The following is a 22,759-nucleotide window of genomic DNA, read 5'->3' as shown; positions in this document are numbered from 1 at the left end:
CTGTGACTAGGAACTGTCAAGAAATACTTCTGGGGACAGTTGTAAAATTGAAAAATACTGGACACAATATACAGTAAGACACATGAAATTCAGAGAAGCAGCTCCAAAGGCACATATAAGTCAATGGTACTTGCTCTTAAAGAGACCTGCTGTCCTACTGTGTGCAAGAGATTAAATATTGTTTGGTAAAAGAGACTCATTGCTGATTGAGGAAGTTATTCAGCATATGCAAGTTACAGACTGTAGTCCCTGCCATGAATTTAGTGCAGAATTCCTCTTTCAATGTTCAGGAAACTGTTGTTCAGAAAGCTTTTCAGGTCAAGAGTAGAAATTCTAGTAAAAACAGAAAAAGACAACAAGAAAAAGTCTAGTACACCATAACTAATAATTTGATAGATTAGGTCTTTACATGGGATAGATGAACTGGAAGTGTAGCCATCTAGTTTAAATCAGGCGGTACTGGGATATTAGGTATTCATGTGTCTTCTACTCTGGGGCTATCAGAACTTGGGGAACATTTGCAAACAATAGCCTTTCTAAATCAGTAACTCTTTGACTGATTAGGTTTTTCCAACAATAACTACCACAGAAATGTTTTGCCAAAAATCCTAGACCATCATTAGTAATTATCTGTATTGGGCGCTATACTTTACTGCACCACTTGCAAAACAGGCTCCAAAAGCCTCCTTTCGCCAGGCTGAACAAACCCTGATCTTTTGGTCTCTCCACGTTGGAAAAATGCTGCAGTGTCCACCACCCTTCATTGACCTCATACTGGTGTATCAGTATCATTCTGCTGCTGTGGAGACTACAAAAACCAATGCAGTATTCCCAGTGCAGTCAATGAGTGCGGAGTAGTGGGAGGGCCATCATGTGCTCTACTGGCTGTGCTCTTGTTAGTAAAGCCCAGGAGGGTGTTGGTCTTCTCTGCTGTCAGGCACACCACTGGCTGATGTTCAGTTTGCTGTCTGCTGAGACCCCAAAGTCCCTTTCAGCAGAGCCACTCCTCTGCCTGCATTGATGCAAATGGAATAGGATTTGAAAAAGGAGAAGGAAAGTGTGCAGAAATCTGTATCTGTAGTCCAAAAAAATTCCTTCTCTATATTACCTTGCAACCAGAGGTAGTTCTTCCCCACTTCAATGAAGGCTGAGCTTTCTCATTAAAGTCTTAATCTTAGTTAGCCTCCTCTGTAATGTCTTTCTTACCCTTCTGTCCCTCTTCCTGCTGTAAATCCCATCCAGCTGATTTAATCATTGTAAGGTAGAGAGCTGTTGCTCCATCAGACTGGCTCCTCTCTCTCATAAGGGTTTTAAATATTTTTTTCAAAAAATGATACTCAAATAAGATTTGCAAGTGTACAGAAGTGCATAACACCTCAGAAATAACAGATGTTGTTCTGCTGTTGACTTATTGGCTGCCAACTGTACAAGTACATAGAAGGGTGTGACAGAAGCCTCACTACTGCGAGCATTTCCAGTGAAGAGTGTCTTTTAAGGGGTTGATTTTCAGAACTCTTAATCACTGCTGTAACCAGATACTTAGACTTGAATATTTATTATATACATAAGGCATTAAATACTTATGGTTGATTTATAGCTTGGGTTAGGATGTTATTTTTGAATAAGCCATATAAAGTACCTTCAATCCTGTCCATTCAGACACTCAAGAGGCAGACTTCAAAATCATGAAATTGGCTTAAAAGCCATGTGCTTAAAAAATCCATTTGGAAACAAGGGGAGTGGAAATTCACTGCCTTCTCACTCTTTCACTTGATTTGTGTTCTCAAACTTCTTCCTGCAATCATGAAGTCTGAAAGTTTCAAATTAAATAGCTGAAAACCTACTGCAATGTTTTATTCTAACTTCAGCTTTCAAGAAAATGCTTTGCAAGAATTGTAATATAACTGCAAGCATTGGCTACGCTACATACTAAGATGTGCACACACATCTATGTAGCTGAAAATTCCACAACATAATGAAATATTAGTTGTAATTAACAAGAGACTGGATTGCTGAGGTTCTGTGGCATGCCTTCAAAAGTTTGAGTGCACATTCCTTCCATACACTCAGCTCTGATGAAGTTCATGAGTCCTTCATGCATTGAGACTGTGGGAAGAGAGCATATGAGCAGAGAAACCTACTGGTTTTCTGGAGAATGTTTGTGTTGTCTTTTTTTTTTTTTTTAAATCTTCATAAGAGAAAGGGCAATTTTCATACCATACTTGTTACATTTCATGTGTCCCTGGGAGATTTTCCTCTATCAGTTCCAAGAACAATTGTAAGGAAACATTTTTGAGTTTATGAATTTGTGGAGGAAGTGAATTTATGACTTTTTATATATATATAAGTTTTGTTTGTATTCTCCAGCAAGTATACAAATTGTGTATAACCTGTCATTTTTTTCAGTAGTCACTGTTCTTTTTCTTCCAAGGGAATATGATTTTCATAACTCAGTGAAGCACTTTTAATTCTCACGTACCTCATATTTCTAAAGAAGAAATTATTCAGGAGCTGCACTCCATGATCCTTGTGGGTCCCTTCCAACTCAGGATATTCTATGATTCTATGCATATTTTAGCTATTTTAACTATTTTGCTTTAAGGAAATGTGCCATTCAGTTCTTGAGTATAGATTGTAAATGGATTAATTCCTTATTTCTTTTTTTTTTGGGAGGTGGTGGTGGTGCCAAATTTTGGCATTTGAAGCGTTTGTAGAAGGAAACATTTATCAGAGAATAATGAATTAAACTATCGCAATATTCTGACACTAATCATTTTTTCTACTTTGAATTTGAATAACTGTCATGTTTAGCTAATAGCCTTTCAGTAGACACCAAGAGTAAACAATGACACCATTTAAAACAGATGCCCAAATCTTCGCACAGAAAAAAATAAAACAGTAATAATGAGTAATATTTTCTTAAATTTCAAGTTTGTATTAAGTATTACAATGGCTTATTTGAAAAGGTTATCAGGGGTGTTAGGATTAAATTGGTACAAGTCATCTGTGTACTGCTTATTTGTGAGAAGTAGTAATGAAAGGTATAATTCGAGTTGATGAATTCATTTAAAATGAGTTCAGTTAGTACTTATTTGTCTAGCTTGAAAGTTAAGGACAAAGGAGCTGTTAAGCCCGTCATGGTGTAGATCAGAATAGCAGAGATGGTCTTGGCAGGGCAGTGGGGATCCATGTCTCACCAACCTCTCTCCTGTTCCTTTGCTTCTTTCTTGGAGAGGAGAGATGGCTCAGACATCACTGGCCTTCATCTGGGAAAGGACACAGTGGACAAAAGGCAGAAGGAGCAAGACTGTGTGTTCCACAAATGGAACAAGACCTGTTTTATGTCACCTTTGTCACCACCTACGTATGTTATTAGCATATGATTTGCATAGAATTGCAATAATATTGTGGTACTGATCTAACTCCTGCCACTAATAGAGCAATGGTGAAATGAAATTACCATTTTAAAACTGTGGAAAACTTAAGAATGAAAAAGGAATATGAAAGGCAGTGGCTGGCTATTTTATACTGAATAAACAGTATTCTAATTAATGTAAATATAACACTAAGATTTGCAAATGTGAGTTAGTGTTTGTGGTCAACCTGGGACTAGTTTTCAGGAAATATTGATCCCTCTTTCTATATATAGTTCCTATGCACTTTTAGCTTTTTTACATTAAATCTTAAAAACAAGGAATAATTTTTAGAAATGTCCTTTAATGCTTAACATCTGAAAGCAGAAGCAACAAAACATGAGTCTGGGGCTATTCTGAAACATTTTTATAGCTTGAGTGATTATAACCCTCTGCAGGTCAAACTATGATAAATAAACATACATCATATGGAAGGCACTATTGTGCACATAAAACAATTATGATGATGCTTACTTATTTTTAAAGAGAACATCACAGAAAAGCATGATTTTTTTTTTCATGTGAGCACTCAGACTTTATCAAAACAAGACTGAAACTGTGGTTGTTACAGGTGATTACATTTTTGACAAATTGCTACTGCTGTACTCCTATCATTCCTGGCATGATATTATTATTTTTAATGTTTTAAACAACTTACAAAGATGGCTTAACTTCAGAAAAATTTTCTTAATGGAATCCATTCCACCCAGAAGGTGTTCTCTCTAACAAATGGGAAACATCACTAAATTTAACCCAAAGTTTGAGCAATGGAAAGCTACATAGATGATGTCAGACATTACAAATATTATTTGTACTTGCTAGTTTACTTCAAGGGAAATTATGAGAATGACATCATAATGATGACTGACTAATTTTTATTAGTTTTCTCTCCAAAACTCTAGACTTACAGTTATAAAGAAAAACAGCTTGTAAAATGCTGTACCTGTTATTCTTTTCTATCACTTTATGATTTTTTTATTTGTAAAAGATGTTAGTATTTAAAAATCCCATAGATCAGTTCTTATTCTAGTCATTTGACATATCAAATATTTTTTTGTCGAAAAGAATTTGTGTTATTTGATGCTCATAAAAGATAGGAAATGACCACATCTTCTTTTAAATTAATTGCTGCTTGGGTTGGCCTGTGAACCTATAAACTCTGCTGGAATAGTTGTAGCCTAATTTCTTGACAACAATCGCTTACTATGGAAATGAATTATGCTGATGAAGGGGTGATGACCAGCCTAGGAATAATGATATGTTTCTTCAGTCAGCAAAGGCAAATCACAGCGTGCCAGAGCTTTAGAAACACACAAAATCCACAGAACCAGTGTAACTCTGTTTCACAGCAAAAATGCAGTAATTCAAGTAATCCAAGTAACGGACAATTTTGCTGAGGACCGCTTACCAACAAATACTGTATCAGCTCCAGCTCTGAAGGGCTGCTTAGGCTTTTTATGTTATCTTCAGAGCTGAAGACAGCAGTAGACAGGGGGACCAACAGAACATTATCTCCCACAGGAAGGTAAGAAACATTATTTTCCAAATAAATCCAAATGAAGGGCATCCCTACAGAAATATTGTGAGGCGCGTCAACGGACAAGGCATGATGATTCAAGTCAGTAGAGACTCCATAACTTAAATCTGGTTGTTGGCACAGCAACCCAAAGGTTGTCTCCTGTGGAGAATTCCCCTCCCTGTACTTATGAACTTTCCACCAATGGACTGCATTCTCAGGTTCTTTGCTGAGGACAAGATTAGGCCATAATACCAGGTAGAGACAAATCTCCATGACCATATCTGTCTTTATTCCATGACCACATGTTAGTGTATTCCTCCACATACTTATGTCCCATTAAGCAGTGTGTTTGTATTTGACTTTGAAGGCAATGGATTTATCAAAATGCTTATGACTGAGCACATTCGCAGGGGTTTCATGTACTAGGACCTTTGTATATCTAAGAACACTTGTTTTCACAATAAATGAATATTTATGGTGTCAAAGTGCTCACACAAATAAGGGTGCTTAAAATACTGTGCTCTAATAGAGTCTTCACATTCAGGCATTATTTCAATATGCAAAATCCAGGGATGAATTCAGCATCAATAATCACTGACAGACCTGTGTTTAGGACTTTGACTCTTGGAGTGAAATGATGCATTTGCGGTCTCAACTCCCATGTAAATATACATAACTATATGGATTTAGTGTGCAAAGGCAAGGTTGCAAACACAACTGCTATGGCTGAGATCAAACACTACTGGTAAAGCAGCTGTATTGATATGAGAAATTACCCCCTCTCAGTGTTCTCTCTTGCCTAAGCTTAGGCTGAGTAAGTGTGTAACTGCTCCCACTTCACTTCAATGCAAAGCGAATAAAAGCTCAGCAAATAAGGTGGTATCTTCATATAGCACTAAGAAATTTTGCCTCCAGGGAATCCAGCAACATCTTGGGTAAATGATAATGTATTTGAGTTCAAAGACATCCCAAAACAAGAGGTCTAGATAGTGGCCATGGCATCATTCATCTCAACACTGGAAGTTAATTCTGAGAATGATTTGCAGAGCTCTTCTACAGAGATGGAAGAGCTTCTAAATACCAACAGTAGAAGGGATATATGAGACAAAGAATGCTGCCCTAATGAACTCTATTTGCAAATGAATTTCAGGGTAAGCATAAATGATTTGTAATAGATAATAAACAGCTAATCATTACATCACACATATCGCATCAATTAATATAGATACATTTATTAACCCCCTTATATATGTATGACATATTATAGCATTCTATTTTATCAAAGATTCAAAGGGATTAGACTTTAATTTGTTATTTTAGTACACTATACCTTTAAATTGTTGACATATAAGTTGTATAAATAGAAACACTATAAATCTCTTAAAAAATGTACCATAAATTTTTTATGTATGACCTTTAAGTAACTGCAGTCTGTTGCATAACTCTGCAGGGGAAGTCACATGGTGGAAACCTCATATTTCCTTAAATTTATGGTTGTTTCTTGGTGGTCTAAAAGACTTTTTTTTTTAAAAAAAAAAAAAGTTCCCTTTCAAAGTTGTAATCTTAGTAAATTGTTTAATGTTTGGTCTAATGCAGGTCAATGTAAGTTCTTATTTAGATTTATGATACGAAATATATAACGTCAGATACCAATGAAGCCTGGCTAATAAAGTCAGGGATACCAGTGTTATGTTTCATTATAATGATGTGAAGATAATGCCTTTAGCTGCATAACCACCACATTAGCTACAGACCATAAAGAAATCTTTATGAAATCACAGGGTCAGATTCATTAAGAGAAAAATCTCGATTTTTTCCAGTCTTTTCCCCCCCCCTCAATCAGAAGCATTTTTGATTGGTAAAATCCCTCATCACTATCATATCAGATCTCATTTACTGGCACCAAAAGTCATGTAAACTCTAAAGAATCAGATGCCACATGGTACCCTGTCTTAGCACTAGAAAAAAAATTCTGTGGAATTTGTGCACGTGCCTGAATACTTGCTGAATTAGGGCTTTATGAAACAAAATTTTGTATTAAGGTAATTATCATTTCCATTACATAGAGGAAATTTGACTCTTTACTACTCCAGTGGACACTCAGAACAGTGTTATCAGCATCAACAGAAAAAGCCTGCTTCAGGTTAAAACATGCAAGTGAACACAAGTTGCAAGAACAAGAAGAAATTATTAGTGGTTTTCCACCTCCACCAAAATCCTCAGGATCCAAAACAGGAATTTACAACGCTTGGCAGAATAAAAATTAAACCCCTCTCAGAAATGTCAATATTTAAAATACGTAGTATGACCATAATTTAATGAGTTCTTTAAAAAAAACAGCACATACATGAAATGCACATCCTTCAAAACTATTTTTCCCCAACATTGGAATTGAACATCCTAGGCCTAGGAATGTTAAGTTATTCTATACAATAAAATAATTTATTTTAGGTAGTTCAAACACCATTTATTTAAGCCTTATGATATGCAAATCACGCATGTATGCATGGTTTATATCTGTTCATGTAACCCTTTTGGGTTAACAAGAAAGAATCAAATTTGATGAGAATTTAAACTATAGGGACAAGCAACTCTGTGTTCACCTAAATGCTGGATGCATGTGTATGTTTATATGTGTATGTAGTGAGTATATGTATAAGCATAAACAACTTGGAAAATTCAAGCCTTGTACAGGCATAAATTCTCACCTGAGAGGCAGATGTGCACACGTTCCATAGTAGATAGAAATGAAAGCAATGCTTTGAGTACAGCCTAGCAAAGTTAGAACTAGTAATAACACAGTTCTATAATGAAGGCAAAAGTACTAATAATTCATTCTGAAAGAACAAGGAATGGATTTACCATCAACTCAGGTATTCATAGTCTATTAACTAGCAAGCACCGAACTCTAACACTGCTGATCTGCTCAAACTTGAAGCTGTAATGGACTCTGCAATGGGCTGCTATTCCTACCTCTAGCCTGCCTGCTTCGTCAGGTAGCCTGTACCAACCTGAATGTAATCAGTCAAAGATATGCAATGGTACACCATTGGTGCATTAATAACATTTTATTCTACTGACCTTGATCATTCTGTACAAAGATCTTGGGTGCTACACAGGTTCAATACATACTAAGAATGGATGGAAAATAAAAGATTCAAACTGGCCACTTTGATTTTCCATCCTTTTTTGCATTGTGCCTTGCAGGTAAGCACTAAAACGATGAATACATCTTAAGTAAGTGCCTTCAGCAGTGTTTGGCAGTGATAAGAATAATCCTGTGCAGGTATGTCAAACATCTGCTGAAAAACAAATGAAGACCGAAGATACATTAACAGACAGTTTACTGTCATTTTATGAGCACTGCTCATTTAAGGAACAGGTAATCTCTATAATGAGTGTCTTTGAACCTGTTACAGGGTTAATCCAGGATCTTGATAGACATGAAAAACATGAAAAACTTTTATTTTCAATAACTTCCTTTAAAAAGAGCATTTAGAGACTGGACTTAGAGAAGGGATGATAGTACTCCTGGCTAGTCTGGAGAAGTCAAATGTGCACCAAAAAGAAAGCCTGGAACTTTTTCCTGCCCATGCAAGGCATTCATTAGCCTCACAAATAACCGAAAAATCAGCACTGCTAGGGCTTTCACAAGTAGATGAGGGTGTCAAGGGAGAGGCAAAAATCCATCCCGCAGGCAGCGAGTCTCAGGAACCTCAGAATGCTGGCAGTGGCTTCGTTAGAAACCAGAAAGCTTTCCTATGCCAAGAACAGACACTAAAATCTCAGACAGTTAATGCAAGAACAGGATAGACAGGAGTGAGAATATTCTGAGATTTTGAAAACATACTCTCACCACGTGTGGACTGAAAGGTTCTCAGGATGGGCCAAATGAAATATTCCATTTCAGTGTTGACATTCTTTTAACTAAAACTAATTTCCAAACTGAAAACAACCCACCAAAATAATCCAAATTCTCATTTTTACAAATATTAGAACTGGATGTTTCAACAGTTTCAAAGCTATTCTTTTTTTCCCAAAATATAACTTATCACAAGCAAACCTCCCTTTCTATCTGGGAACACAGTGGCTTAGACAAATCAGCATTTTCAAACACAGCCTTTACTCAGAAAGCTCCTGACCACTTACACTGAAAATATTTTTCATAATAATTTACTGGTTGTCTTAGGACAACTGAATTCTGCAGTTCTGTGTCTGCATCAACTATTGACGCACGTAAACATATTCCTCTAATTATTCCATATGCATGCAATGCCTCACCCTATTTCATTTTTATAACTGTGCATGCTTAACGCATTCCTTCTCTGCAATGTCCAAAACTATCTTTGCATTCTCAACAAGAAACATATTTCTCATTCACACATCTTGGGCCAAACCCAGATGGTATTAGTTTCCTACAAGGGTATTTCCTGTATGTCTGAATTGTCAACACGGCTGTGGATTGCCATCATTCTCCTCTTATGTACAGATTCTAGTCATGAAGAGCAAACCGTATATCCTCCACCACCCTGGTTTTTCCATTTGGCACATTTCATAAAAATATTCATGTCTGTCTTCAAATTATTAATATTTTTGCACAATTTTAGTTGAGAAGTACAGACAAGATCTATATGAGTGATCCACAAAAATACTTGATTATTTTGGCTTGCCCTGATGCTCACAAAATGTTGGTGAAAAAATCTGGATTTCTCTGGATTTATTTACTCCTTATTTTCATGTTGCTGGCAAATTACATATACTTTTTAAGACCTACTGAAAGAACTCAAATTATTTGATTACTTGAGTCAGTATTTGAAATCCAAGCTTTTTGCTAAGCTGCAACAATTTAGCTAACTTGTATGATAGCCATTCTGCCCTCTCCCTGGCTGTCCATCCCTGAGGCACTGCGAGGCCAATGGGACTGGCAAGATAACAGTGAGAAAAATGCTTAGACGGTACCAGAGAATGTGAATGCTTTTTTTTTTTTTTTGTCTTCAGCTCCCATTCAGCACTTTTTCGGAAACACAAGGGTGCAGTCACTTAAGTATCTTTTTGACCCAGGTACAAAACATGATGCGCATGCACAGTTTTGGTTGAAAAAAGATGCGATAATAGCTTTTTTTTTTCCTGTCTGCCTTTGCATCAGGACTCCAGCAAGTGCAATCCTTATATTTCAAACAGTTTGATTTCAGGCAATGAATACTCTTCTGATGTGCTAGCATGTGGAAGCTTAAAACCCAGTAGCAGATGCTGGACTTCTAAATTTCTTTTCTGTTTGCATTTGTGCCAATAATATAAGATTGTTTACTGTTTGAAACAATTGAATGGACAAAGAACACAGGTATAAACAAATTAAAATTGGAGTAAATAGACATAACAGTTGTCTAGACTTCATACAGTAGATCTGTTGTATGTCTGATGGTAAAATGTTGAAGAATACTTACAGAGCTTCTAAGAATAAAAATTCTGATTTTGTCTATTATGTTTAGCATAACCATCTACTGAGAAACCAGTAACATATGCAACCAGCATTTGCTTTGAAGATATGACACATCATTATCAAAACTATGCTGGATGCTGATGCTAAATATAGGCTGAAATATCCCTTTCCATGCACCCGGATTTCAGCAGTCCAAAAGTTCCTTGGATGTTAGGGAACAGAATAGCATTTGGTTTATCTCTAGAATTTGAACACACATTCTTTGGCAACTGAAAAATAGTGACGTGTTCCCATTTTCTGTGCCTGCAGAAAGCCTCACACTCTTACATGGGGGTTCTGTCTTGAGAGAATCCAAGACAAGCGGATAGGTGCAAGATAAGCATCCATTACAGTTATCCTTTCATATGCTTCCTGTTTCTGTCCCATGTTTTTAAGGCACCTGAACTTTTCTGCTATGAATTGTCTTCAATTTCCCAATCAAAAAACATTCAGATAATAAGATTTTCCAGTTTCAAAAAATAAAAAGAAAGGCATGTTGAGCTGTCTTGCAGAAAACACTATCCTATCTTTGTTACATAGCTTCAGAGCCTAAAGGTAGAAATCTGCTAAAGAAATAACCTTCAGTGAAGAATACCTTTATATTTTACACTGTAGATTAGTATCAGTTTGATAAGCCCCAGAAATCACTCTTCTCTTAAAACAGTGATAGCCATACTCCTAAGGCCCACAGTTAAATCAAGGTTATGTTGCAAATATGAGTGATTACTGTAGTAATGTACTAGGAGAAAAACGTAAGTGGGGTGTATGTAAAGAAGTGCCTCTAGTCTCTATTACACTCTGGCAAAAGGTGCCTTCTTTAAGGTGTGTTTTTTTTTCCCTTTTTCTTTTTTTCTTTGGCAAGATGCAGACTGCTAGCAACTTACTTTTACAACTCACTGAGCAAGTTTTAATATGCATTAGCATACATACAACAGCAAAGATATGGGAACCCATCTAAATGGAAATCTGTAGCTTTTCCCTTCTAGTTGGGTGTGGTTTGCTGCTTTCTACCCCTGCCTCACAGTATTTAAATATATGCCTCATGCAAGTGCAGCATTCCCCTTGCAACGAGAAAAGGCAAGTACCTGCTTTAACAGACAACAGTTCACTACCAAGAGCCACAGGAGAAAGGCTGAATTTTTTGCAAGACAGAATAATGTCATCAGGGCATCTTTCCATTTGCATCTCTCTTTTTTTGAAACTAGTTATTTTTTAATGTCTACAATTAGACAGATCAACATTTCTGGTTTTAATTTAATGCAGAGAGCATGATAATTACTGTTATTCTGTTCTGAATTATATCCCTAAATTTCCATATAAAGTGGTCACGGTAAAACAGCATGAATTTGTTTTCAATTATCGGAGTATAGAATTTGTTGTAGGTTGGTTCATTTTACATAAGCACTGTCAAATTTGCTATGTGTCACCATACATCCTCTTTTTTTTCCCTCTCTCAGCACAAAAAGTCTTGCAACTCATTTTGAAGTGCTGTAGACTTTTTTGTGGACACTTACGAAAAGTCTTACTTTAGCAGCCTAGGGAGATCTTTGCAGCATTGTAAGATTTCTTTTCATGGCATATTTTTATCCTTAGCAATGACGAAAGCAGCACTGATCTGCTGAAATGTCATGCCATTTAAAAGCATCTTATCTATTGAATTATAATTCTTAACAAACTTTTTTTGACAGCTCTCTGTCATTAGATTCTGTGTTTTAACCAAAAAGGCAGATTTTATGAAATGTGCTATTGAAAAATGAAGATAAGTTTTAGATACATAGTCAAGGAATGAGAACATGAGAAAACCCAAGGAGATGGCTAGGAGGACCATGGTCAAATAAAAGCATTGGTAGAACAATAAATCACCAATAAGATTAATTGGTATTGTTTATGTGTCTACAGAAATAATGTTTGGTGGCATTAAAACAGGGTCTAAGTTAAAAAAGAAAAAAAAATCTCTCTTGATTGGAAGAGGTCACAGTACTGGTGGTGAATGAAAAAAAGATTATTAGCATTTTGTCATCGTGTAATATATTTGTGAAAGCTAACGTAACGTAGTCCATTCTCTTTGGGGTATCATCTGAACCCATTTTATTGAACTATCCACTGAAAAATAGTGGTAAAATTTGCCTTTATCACAGAAGATGAGTAAAGCGTAGAAGTAACAGAAAGAACAAGAAAAAATACAAAGGTCATCAAGTCTCTTCTCCCTACTAAAAAAGGATTTTCATGGTCAATAAATTTCTTAATACTTACTGCACCCTTGTTCACTTGAATGAAGCTTTATCACTTTCCTAGAAGGCTGGTTCTACAGCACAAAGACCAAACCAACGCAGCTAAAAAGCTGTTAGGAGAAGACAGTCTACAGTGGAAGAATACCGAACACGAAAAGTATAGGAGAGGAGACAGGCCAACTGAATAACTAAATAAATAAATAATGAACAGAAAATGGAGGAGTGCCAGGGAAATAAGAAGGAGTGTGCTTATTTTTTACCTTCCCTTAGTGGCCTCCACTGGTGAACCACTCACTGAATTGCTGGTGGAATGTAAAGCTTCCTTGAAAATAAATCCAGCTGGGGACAGAGGTGGAATCACCACCTGTGTTCCCAGAGGATGAATGCTGCTTACAGCTCAAGAGGCCTCTGTGGTGCAGGAAAGTGTGTAATTCACACCTTCTTGAGCCAGCTTTACTGAATGCAATAATCATCTGGTCTTTATTTGAATCTCCCTCTTCCGGGACTGATTTCCACTGTCTTCTGTTATTCCAATTCTCCTAAAGTAGTACAGTACATAAAGTTTCCCAGTCCAGATGCAGACCTCACATGGGCTCATGGCCACCTCCTTGCAAGCACACTCACAGTCGTATGTCACTCTGCCCAAAACCTCTCAATTATTGGCTGGCTTTTGGCAGTCTCAAAGTTTTTAGCTGCTTCTAACCAATAATTGGGAGAGTTGTCAAAGCAGGATTCATGTCTTACTAGAAGAGTGTGAAGGAGGCAAGCTGTGGGTTTGTGTTGGGGTGGTATCTGCATTTATAAGTTTCATATAGTTTCCTTAGGAGGACGGGAAGAAAGAATTGTATTATCAGGGGACAAGGATTTTCATTTGGATTAAACTAAAGACTTGCCCAGCAGTACAGCAAACTCTGGAGTTGAGGAATTAAAAAAAAAAAAAAAAAAGTACAGGACTAGAAGTGAAAGGTCCTGCATTTAGTGGCTGGCTTCTTCAAAGGACTATGGAGGTAAGGAAAAGGAAAAAATGATCAAGGCCATGTTGAAATTTTGTATTTGCTGCAACAGAAGTAAGAAGAAAGTAAGAATTCAGTTCTAAGTTTCAGTGCTACCTTTAGATCTTTAACCATTTTTACTTATTTCTGTTCAAGTCACTTCTGTTCTGGTCACTCCAGTGTTTTCCTTTGCTGAAAAATTATCCTGCATAATAAATACACATGCATGATTCCTGTAAATGGGTACTCTGACTTTTCCCTAGTTCCAGAAAAGCCCCACTCAAAATCCATGCAGAATTATGTTTATGTATCATCATCTTACTACCTTTTGGTAGGTCTAACTTTCAGGCCCACTGGCACTAGAGGAGTGAAACTTCATTATTTTATTGGAGATTTCAATTGTCCTGTAAAAAACGAGCATTTTAATGACACTGAAGACCTCAGAGCAGAAAACTTCCTTTTTGTGGAAGGTGCACTTTGGCCATCAGTGTTTTTAGCCAAATCCTGCCCTGTACATAGCTGAACAAAAACCACCTTTTGCTTCAGTAGAACTTGTGCTTAAACTCAAATATGGCCCTCTTTTTCCTGTTTAAATACAAATGTAAAGCATTTCTGTATCTAAAACTGTTTTAAATTGAAGTATTAAAACAGTGCATTGGTCAAATGGTTAAATCAGTTAAAAATATTGCTATTTTTTTATAAAAAATCCTTAGATAATGGCAAAGCCCATTAAAAAAAAAAAAAAACAAAAAAAAAAACTTTGCAGCACAACAGGAAAAAGGAAATGCTTTGGAGATAGGGTCTAGTGTATATATACTATACTCAGCCATGACATCAGTGTAATTATTTTTCCCTAAGGTAAATGTCTTATGTTACAAATTCTTCCCTTGCCAGAGGCCTCAGGCCCCACAGATGTTCAGATAGCAAAGCACTTGAGTTTTCAACACCCAAGAGGTCTATGGGAGCTCCACTGCTGTACCATAGTTACAGTCCAATCAGTTTCTGCTTTTCTCATTCTATATTTCTTGTCCTCTTTCACCTGTCAGAGAGAACTCCTCCTTGTGTTTCTCAAAATAGTTGATAAAGCTTTGAAAGGCAAGGTGTGCCCTTGCAGCAAACCTTTTTCTGGTTTCTACTTTTTGCTGTAGTCAAATTTCCATCCTGTGTTGGAGCCAAATTTCCAAAACATGTCCACTAAGCAAATATTTGCCTCTGAGAAAAATACTTGACATTGATCTTCAGCCCTATAGTAAGGTCCAGTAAAGGAAGGTTCAAATAAGCTGAGATTCTTTTGGGATCTCCTAATTAGAAATCTATTTGAAGAGTTCATATGGTACCGTCTGATAAGATGTTCCATGACCTCTTCCCCATGTCCTTAACAAATAAAACTCCTTAAGATCAAACACGTGGTAATGCATGTTATGGTATTTATTACATAGGAAATAAACTAAAGTAAGGGTGATCAAACTGCCTGAACAAGTTACCCAGCATTTATTTTATAACAGTAGATGAAAACAAATGATAATAAAGACATTAGAGTTAATATTTTACACCACAAATGACAGTGATCACAACCATAATATATATATTTGAAGCAAGTTTTAAAAGGCACTTTAAGCCTTTTTTAAAGAGCTGCTACTCATTTCCAACATGAATGTGGGATTGTGTAAATGAAAAAGATGTTATGTATAAATACCACAATTTTATATGAATGAATGAATTGTGAAATCAATTTTAAAGGAATACTCTGAATCTGCTACCCATATTGTTTACTATGAAGCCATACAGAACAACGAAAAAAAATGGATATGTCTGATTTTGCATACTAAAATGGAGTATTATTAAGGTTACTTAATTAAGGGTCATGCTTAAAATATGATCTACTTTAAATGAACTAGTTAGCGATACCAGTTAAAATATTCCCATGTATTACTCTATATACTATAGGAAATAACACATTTATTGGTATACTGAAATGCCAGCATCTCTTAAGAATAACTGCGGCATGTGTTTCTGTATTAAAGTATAATAATGCTTAATAACGCTTCAGTATATAACACCAGTACATAATATCACTAGTTATGGGTGAAATATACTTTAAGAGCTAACATAATGTAGGTAACCAACCATTGGAAAATAAAAAATAAAGAAACATTTTAAGTTCAATGCATACAATTAATCTTTACCCAGCTTTGTATTGACTTACAATAATGTAATTCTTATTAAAATGTTTGTCATCCTAAATTAGATCAAACTAGTTTTTAAAGAAATGTTTTTTCCTTAGCTGAAGTTTATAATCTGGCCTAAGGAAAATCAGTTCTGAAAAAAATATAGGATAGATGCAAAATCTGCAATTACCATGAGTAGAAGAGTGTTCAAGCTAAAGGACTTCATAGGCAGACATTGAAAGTGTGAGCTTCCAGTTTTAGTTATGATAAGAGATTGCACATTGACCTAAGTCACAGGCTGAATAATAAATCTTCATTTCAGCCAACCATCATTCTTTGTCTTCAGCAGACACCCCAATGGAATAAGAAGATATGTCTCATTCTTCTCACCCTTCCTTATACAACTGTTAAAGGTTATTCCTTCAAACAGTGTAGCGTAGAATGTCCTACAAGCTAATATGTCATGTACAGATTCTTGCTGCTGGTTACACCCAAGGGGAAACCTAAAAAGTGAAGGATGTCAAGAGGTTGTTAAGATGTCAAGAGAAAGATACAGAAATTGGACATGTGGTATCTAATTCTAAAAAGCCACAAATGAAATATAAAGGCTGGGTTGCTGGTTTCACAACATCAGAAGTCCATCAATGAAAAATAAAAATGAGAATAATTCTGCAAAAATCTGAAATTTGGTATACAATTATTCAGTTTGACAGTACCGAAATGAACACTCCTAAGGGATTTTACAAGATATCTGTCAATTATCACAACTTAAGAGATATAACACTACAGAAGGCTATATACTTTCTTGCATAACAGAGATCATTTCAAAAGCTATGGAAATTGTGGCAGTGATGAAATTGGAAATAACAGGTTTGCCAATTAGTAATAATGCGGAAAATCTACATGAACAATTGTTTTCCAAACCCAGAAAAAGTAAGTATGGAAAAACAGCTAGATTTCTAATTGACTGTAAGTCACCTAATGGCTTGATGCTGCGCAGATTTCCATGTCTTAGAGGAACGTTTCAAAAGTTTTTATTAAGTGCAATAGTAAATTGACTTTTTAGAGTACAGTGGGATTGGCTGACTTTGAAAAACAGAAAGCAACATGACTTTTCAGGAAGCATAAATGCATTCTAGATACAAAGAAAGTAATATATTGCAGTCTGCTAGAATACTGCAAAACAGAAATTAGTAGAAATACTGTCCTGATCTTATGAATGCAACTGGCCATACTTACTACCTCGCAGGTCTCATGGTTCATTCGTCAAGTTCTTGCTTCATGTGTACTTCATTAAAAGCTCTTAATTCAATTTTCACCTGTTTGCTCTATCAACAACTTCACTTTCACAGTGAGACTGCTCCCATGACATCAAGTGCTAAATAAAATCCTCAGCTTAATAACGGAATGATCTTCTCTTACTAATACTTGCAATAACTCACCTTGAATGGCAGGCCTAGTGTGACTCATTGACATTCCTGGGCCCTTAAATGACTCAGACTCAACTCTCAGGAGAAGAAATAGGACTGTCTTTGTCTGGGCACAACAGATAGAAACATTCATCAGGAAACTTTGCAATACGCCTTACTGTTCCCAAAGCAACGGATTTGCCTCTGTTTGCTTCAGGCTTTATCTGAGTAACGTGGTCAAAACTCTTAGAAACTTATACAATAATATCTACAATCAGTTCAGACTCAGCTCCAGGATTGCTTTTGGCTCGTAAAGGAGAAAGAGCTAGATTACCAGTCTCTTCATCCACAATGACTGCAACTGATTTGGCAGCTCTAACTAGACTTTCAAAACTAACCTTTCTGGTAACCCCCAGAAACTAAATTTTTCAAGCAAACAAATTAGCAAATTTTGGCTGCCTCTAAATTAGGAGGATTCAGATTTCATTGCACAAATCTCTTTCTATGGAAATCTCTTGACCTATTTACATCTCCGTTTCTGAATCAGGTTTCTTGTTGGTTGTTGTGATTAAATAGAAAGCATGGCTATCATGTTGAATTAAAATAAATTAAAGCTGTGCACTTTCCCAATTAGGCCTTTTGTGGGACATCTTTCATCAGGAAGACAGGCCCATCCATCAGTCTGAATTGCAAATACATTTTAAAAGCTTCATTCCCTCTTATAATTTAAAATTTCATAATTAGTTATCATGGGTGTGGTAGAGTTGCAAAATGTTGTCTGCTTATGTGTACAGTTGGAGTGCTTGAATCTACGACAGAGTCACTGGTTTTCAGAGGTTGGCAAACCCTGAGTTAAACTCCAGAACAACTGCAGGCTTGTGAATAATCAAATATATGAACTGAATTTGAATTGTTAATTAAATATTCTGTTTATTTCTATGCCTCGGCTACCCTCCCGTATATTACCTCTGCAGAAACAAATGAAGTTAAATTTTGTTCTTAGTTTAAACAACTAAAATTTTAGTCATAGTAATATTTCATACTTTTTTAGAAGCCAAAAGAGAAAATTGCCTTCTATTTAAGTACACAGGGTTTTTGCATTGTCACAGTACATTACATGGATCTGATGTTTAACATATAACTGTACTAATCTTTGTGGCAAATGTAATAACAAAAGAAAGTTGTTTGGAGATTTTTCTATTTTTATTTAAAAAAAAATAACAAAAATGTTTCTATTGAAGGACCACATGTAAAAACTATGGTTTCTCTGCACAGAGACCAAGGCTGCTTATTACCTACAGTATACTAGCTATGATGAACAGACCACCATAGTTGTGACAACTGATGTTGCTGCCTCCAGGGTAAAACAAAGGTTTACATATTACACAAGCAATTTAACTGTTTTCTAAACATATTGCCAAGACAGTGGGAGTTGGCAGCCAGCACTGTGTTTTAGGTTTTGGATACTTGGATTAGAACTGACTGCTGATTATAGACCTTTTTATGTGTCCTCTACGAATTACAAGCAACCTAGTAACCCAGCAAAGAATCCTTCGCAGCACTTAAACTTGTCTTCATGGCTTCCCAAAGATTACATACACAAATCATTCCACAAAAGTGGTGCAAGAGACTTGTGCATAGATAACTACATAAGACAATTGTCTTGTTCTAACTCTTAAAGAGTTCTCCAAAGTGAAATGTTTTATAATCCTTTTTGTGCAGTAGTCAGGAAAGAAATAAAAGAGTTTGGGCAAAGATTATCCACAAGAAAGAAACTTTTTTTTGGGTTCCAGCTGCAACACAATAAGGAACATAATTAACTTCACAATTCTTTGTGTTTTTCATTTGACTGCAGGGAGGAGATGAAAGAGGACTGTTAAGCCTTGCATTCCATCCCAATTACAAGAAAAATGGAAAGCTGTATGTGTCTTATACCACCAACCAAGAACGGTGGGCTATTGGACCTCATGATCACATCCTTAGGGTCGTAGAATACACAGTATCCAGGTATCATTAGAAGTCTAAAATTCACAAATTTTGTATTTATCAGCAATCTTCTTCAGTTTTGTATATCCTATTTCTAAAATGAACTCAGACTTACAAAGCACATACTTGGGCACTTGCAGAAAAATTATTGCTGATATGTATTTCAAACAGTATTTTTGGAATACCAGTAAGTATAATGATTTATGCTTTTTAAGATTTCTTTTTAATTATTCTGTCATTTTAAAATTATATTTATTTCCTACCTTGTGTATGGACAGCAAAATAATTTTTGTGAATGCTGAAAAACTGAAATTTCTCAGAAATTACTGTTGGGCATTTTTCTACCAAGTTAAAACATCCACCTCTTAAAGTATAATTTGAATGACTCAAGTTTATTTTTAGAAAGAAAACCTATGATAGTGAGCTGTGAAAACTGTTTTCATATCTTTGTATTGCAGGAAAAACCCACACCAAGTTGATATGAGAACAGCAAGAGTGTTTTTAGAAGTAGCAGAGCTACATCGAAAACACCTAGGAGGACAGCTTCTGTTTGGCCCAGATGGCTTCCTATACATTTTTCTTGGAGATGGCATGATTACTCTAGATGATATGGAAGAGATGGATGGCTTAAGGTACAAAAACTACCAATGGATAGATTTATGTGGTCTTCTCTTTTTGCACAGTATTTGGGGTCAGAACCAAAAATGATCAACAGTTGTCAGCACAAATCTTACCCTTTCTTTACTACATCACCCCAGTATTTTCAACACCTGAATTTAGCAGTTAATTTTCAGAACAGTCTTACTACTTAGAAACATCTTGTTGTAGTTGTGTGCTATCAGACCCCATAAACATTGGGTTTCATACATCACCAGCACATGTAATTCTATTTAAACACCAATTAGACTTCTTTTTTTACAAACTATTATTCTATGAACAGGACAACTTTATTGAGCAAATGTTCTAACAGACACATACCAGAGTCAATAACAACATTGTATCCCTTAGGAAAATGTCTAGGAAATTTATGAAGCAATCCTGCTTTGGTTCTACCTATACAATTTTCTCAACTAGCTTTGACCCTGTTTTATTACATTATAAAATCATAGAATCATTTGGGTTTGAAGGGACCTTAAAGATGATTCAGTTCCAACTCCTCTGCCAGGGGCAGGGATACCTTTCACTAGATCAGGTTGCCCAAAGCCCTATCCTATGTTAGAGTTGCAAAGTGTTGGCCCAATATTTGCTTTAGTTTAGAGAAAGAGTGATACTGAGCCTTTACAGACCTAAAAGCAGTTGCTATGCTCAAAGGCTTCTTTGGCTCAGCAGAATAGCAGGTGCTCCTGAACCTTACAATCAGGATATCCTTAACACCAAGACCAGAGAGCAATTATTTTAAATTAATATAGAAAAAGGGGGGTGACTGAAACAGATGCTGTGATACAGAAAGTTGTTCTTGTTATCAAGTTACTCCCCAGCAGAATGGTCAGAGGAGTTCTAGTATAGATATAACAAGGCAATGTGTTGGTCAAAATGAATCTTTGATGGGTTCTGCTACAATTCTTAGGACTCTCACATACCATAAAAGACCAATCGGGACATGAATATTAAGTAAAGTACACGGTTTCTTTTGCTGGTTCACTGTAGTATTATATGGGTTAAATATACTAGTAAAATACTTTAAAAAGACAATTATTTTATCCTCCAACTTTCTCAGTGATTTTACAGGTTCTGTATTACGCCTCGACGTAAATACTGACCTGTGCAGTGTCCCTTATTCCATACCGCGGAGCAATCCACATTTTAATAGCACAAACCAACCTCCTGAAATTTTTGCACATGGACTCCACAATCCAGGCCGGTAAGTAAATTACAATTAAATTGAATTACTCTGGAGCAGGTACCGTTTTCAGTCAGAAATATTTTATTTAGTCTGGTAACAAAATTTTCATAATAAAGGCACTCATGAACCTTTCTAACAGCCACTCCTCCATCTTCACATACATGTCACAGTTAGAAACAAATGCATATTGGAAAAGGGTAAGGAAGGAGATGAGAATGCACAGCTATTACAAGTCAAGACTGAAATGGAAGAAACAACATACTGGCTTTTTTTTTTCCCCCTCTATATTTTTTTCTTTATGAAACACGAGAAGTTAATGCAGAGAGCTGGTAAAACACAGCTGGGATGGGAATCTGAGAAATTAGAACAGTAGAATCTTGATTGAGAAAAAAAGGCATGTAGAAAACAAATGAGAACATCTGGTGAAATCTAAACAATAACAAGGAGGAGAGCAACACTTTAACTAAACAACACATAATTCAGCAAATTAGGTGGGTGGTATTACTGAAGTGACATTTAAAGTCATGGTTTAAAAAATTCAGAAATTCAGAAGCTGTTCAGACAAGAGTTGACCATCAGACTTCTTAACAGTCAAAAATTTCTACACCATGTAAGTCAACTTATTTAGCTTGGTTAAAGCATTACTTATTTCCAGTGTTGCTGAGCAGAGTAGATTTCAACACTAAGTAAAAGCATAGTTTTACTCCATTTTATATAAAAATAGTGCAGGGATGGGAAAGATATTCTCTCTTATATTCAAATCTGATGCATCTCTCAGATATTTTGGCTCATTACGAAGCAGGTCCCTCAAATGTGTATGAGCCACAATGAAACAGTAATCCCTCAAAATGTGACGCTTCATACTATTGAAGCCATTCTACTGAATCCATATATCTCATGAATTTTCTTCTATTGTCTTGTCTTACAGCTGTGCTGTGGATCGCCACCCAACAGATGTAAACATCAATTTAACAATACTTTGCTCAGATTCAAATGGAAAGAACAGATCTTCAGCAAGAATCTTACAGATAATAAAGGGTAAAGACTATGGTAAGTTCCATCCAGGGTAAAGCTACTGGGAATAGTAGGTTTCTCTGACTATGGAATAATAAATAGAAAACGGAAAACAATAAAGGACTGTAAAGCCATGACAAGTAACTTACTGCATAGTCAGGATAGGTAACCTACATAAGACAGAACATATGAAAGTACAGTACAAATAGATAAAAGATGAAAGACGAAACAAAAATTAAATGTCTGAACTTTGTTCTTGTTTTTGCAGAATATCATGTAAATAAGATTCAAGAAATATGCTAGTTGCTAGTCTCTCAAAGATCTCACTGTAATTGCAAATGATGGTTCATAAAGAAAAGATTTTGGAATATCAGGAAGTGATGAAAATGTATTCTTAGTCATTCACAAATAACCTTTTAAGGTACAGAATGGAAATCTGATGTAATGTGCCTCCTATAATGGAAAAAATGAGATAGACAACAACAGAACAAAACCAAACAGGGAAATGACTGAGCTCTGTTTAAATGTTACTAAAAATGAACAACTTAGAGAAATGCACTATGCTACTACTTCATAATAAAAGACTAGTTTAGATTGCAATAGGATAAACATACTCAATTAGGAACTTAAAATTTTAGAATGTTTTATGTGCTCTCTGAATCAGTATGATTGCCACTCACAATTTTAATTTAATGTTTAACTCTG

At 35.8% G+C, this 22,759-nt stretch overlaps 2 protein-coding genes across 7 annotated transcripts in view; one reads left to right on the top strand and one right to left on the bottom strand.

Annotated features, from left to right (window-relative positions):
• Window positions 1-22,759, bottom strand: part of ANAPC10 (anaphase promoting complex subunit 10) — a 338,817-nt gene that overhangs the window by 203,897 nt on the left and 112,161 nt on the right. The window lies entirely within an intron of this gene.
• HHIP (hedgehog interacting protein) overlaps window positions 1-22,759 on the top strand; it is a 79,935-nt gene that overhangs the window by 32,532 nt on the left and 24,644 nt on the right. For all 3 annotated transcript variants that reach the window (XM_083834685.1, XM_083834684.1, XM_083834686.1), the window contains exons 5-8: window positions 19,067-19,218; window positions 19,656-19,829; window positions 20,915-21,058; window positions 21,969-22,090. In XM_083834685.1, the coding sequence (XP_083690811.1) occupies window positions 19,067-19,218; window positions 19,656-19,829; window positions 20,915-21,058; window positions 21,969-22,090 (592 nt within the window). The remainder of the gene's footprint in view (window positions 1-19,066; window positions 19,219-19,655; window positions 19,830-20,914; window positions 21,059-21,968; window positions 22,091-22,759) is intronic.

Source organism: Anser anser (genome assembly GCF_964211835.1).
Source record: "Anser anser genome assembly, chromosome: 4".
NCBI classification, from domain to species: domain Eukaryota; kingdom Metazoa; phylum Chordata; class Aves; order Anseriformes; family Anatidae; genus Anser; species Anser anser.
This window is presented reverse-complemented; position numbering and strand designations above follow the sequence as displayed.